This window comes from Buceros rhinoceros, unplaced genomic scaffold, assembly GCF_000710305.1.
Source record: "Buceros rhinoceros silvestris isolate BGI_N320 unplaced genomic scaffold, ASM71030v1 scaffold17553, whole genome shotgun sequence".
Lineage (NCBI taxonomy): Eukaryota > Metazoa > Chordata > Aves > Bucerotiformes > Bucerotidae > Buceros > Buceros rhinoceros.
In genome coordinates this window covers 21,035-22,995 of record NW_010404470.1, presented here as the reverse complement: position 1 = coordinate 22,995, position 1,961 = coordinate 21,035, and the positions used below count along the sequence as shown (strand labels likewise).

General features: G+C 57.3%; 1 protein-coding gene across 1 annotated transcript in view; it reads right to left on the bottom strand.

The window, feature by feature from the left end:
* ARID3B (AT rich interactive domain 3B (BRIGHT-like)) overlaps nt 1–1,961 on the bottom strand; it is a gene marked incomplete at its 5' end in the record, with an annotated part of 17,977 nt that overhangs the window by 3,738 nt on the left and 12,278 nt on the right. Inside the window, 3 exons of the mRNA XM_010133411.1 lie at nt 35–183; nt 387–646; nt 1,206–1,389. Of these exons, the coding sequence (XP_010131713.1) occupies nt 35–183; nt 387–646; nt 1,206–1,389 (593 nt within the window). The remainder of the gene's footprint in view (nt 1–34; nt 184–386; nt 647–1,205; nt 1,390–1,961) is intronic.

Sequence of the window (1,961 nt, the reverse complement as noted above, 5' to 3'; positions counted from 1 at the left end):
AAGCCCGCTGCCCCCCCTGTGTCATCGTCGAGACCTTCTTCTCCGGAGGCTCTCCCGACTCCAGCCTCTCCCTCAGCTGCTCCAGGGTGGCCGTCCTGGCTGCCACGGACGCCTGCTGGCTCGCCAAGGTCACTGGCACGGCAATACGGTTTGGCATGGACACGGTCAGGGGCACGCCGTCACCTGGGGAGAGGAGAGAGTCCCTTAGGCCCTCCCACAGCCCTTCCTAAAGAGTTTAAACTGCCGGCAGCGCGTTCTGCAGACCCCAGCCCCACTACTTACCGGTCCAGAGTGGTATGGGCCGCCAAACGTGGAAAATATCTGCGTTTGGGTGCCCGCACCTCTTAACCCAGCCGCCCTCTTTGCTGCCAGTAAAAGAAGCTGACCTTTTCTGACAGTTGCTGCCGGAGACACCCGAGGATTGCTGGTCCCGCTGCCTGGCGCGACGCCGATGATGGGGAAGCGGATCTTGGGGGGAGACAGGAGGGAAGGAGGTCCTGTGGTGGTGGGCGAGTAGCTGAAGAGAGAAGAGCTGTAGCTGGGCCGCCTGCCTTCCCGCCGGTTGCCATCGATGGCGGCCTGCAGCTCGGCAGGAGAACTGAGGGACTTCTTCTCGCATTCGTAGGCGTACAAGTACTTCATGTACCTGGGAGAGAGACGAGCACGGGGAAGCTCAGGTAGGTTTCTCAACAGCATGTGAAATGACAGGCTACAGCAAGCAGCCCTGCATTCAGGAAGACGTGCAGACCAAGGTGGAGCCTGTGGCTGCGCATCACGGCCGCAGCTCTCAGAGAAGGCCCAAGTTCACTCGGGGTTCGTAGGAAAGCACATAGCTACACACGCACAAGGGCAGAAAAGAATCGCCTCGGATTCCTCCACAACTGAGGTACCATCTACAATGAAAAGAATTCAGATCTGGGACCGCAGCACTTAATGCAAAGGAAGAAGTCTGAGGAGCTACCCTTGGCCAAGGCATCTGTACGAGATCCCCACCATAACAAGGTGCTAAACACAACTTCCCACAACTTAGGAGTGCTGGCAGGCATTACATGATCCACCTCCCTACTCGATCCTTCCCCCTCCTCGCCCTGAGGAGCTGAACTTCTGCAGAGGCAAGACCAGGCTGGAGGGAGGCGCGGAGCCCAGCGGTGGGGCGTTAGTGCTGGGACTGATCACGGCCCTGCTGCTGGACCTGCGGGACTTACTGGGTTCGAAGTGTGAACGCGGCACTGGTGATGGAGGTGGGCAGGTTAAGGCCTTTGGTGATCTCTCGCCAGATCTTCTTGTTGATGATTTCCACCAGCCCTCCTTTCTCGGTCACCAGCTTGTAGAGCATGTAGAGATCCAGGATCTGCTTTGCCATGATGGGGATCCGGTTGATGGGAGTTCCTGCAGGGAAACAGCGAGGAAGGAAATGCCGAGTCAGAGAGAAAATGAGGCCGAGGGAACTGGCAGGTTGGGGCCATCGATCTTCTTCCTAATGGGAAATTGAGGCAACTCTATTTGTAGCCTCTTGATGGGTGAGTAAATGAGCCAGAGGAGTGTAGCTGCACGGCACGTCCTTTCCTGTGGGCAAAAGCAATTATCTGCCAAACAACAACCTGCAGCTACTTCGAAAACAGAAAGAGGGGAAGTAGGGACCATTCAGTCCTAGGGGCAAGGCAGCAGCACGGAGGAATCATTTTCTATGAGCTCCCAGGGCGATCTCAGATAAAATCTGTATTGCTCATGCTCAGCAAGGGGCTGAGCAGCCGGGCAGCTCCAGCTGCTTGTAGGCTGGGATTTGCTCCTTTGCTCCCCAGGATTTGCTATCCCAGAATCCCAGAATCATTTGGGCTGGAAGAGACCTTTAAGCTCATTGAATCCCCCCTGTTCCCCAGCACCGCCAGGTCCCCACTGACCCCTGTCCCGCAGCAGCACCTCCACACGGCTGGGAAACCCCTCCAGGGGTGGGGACTCCA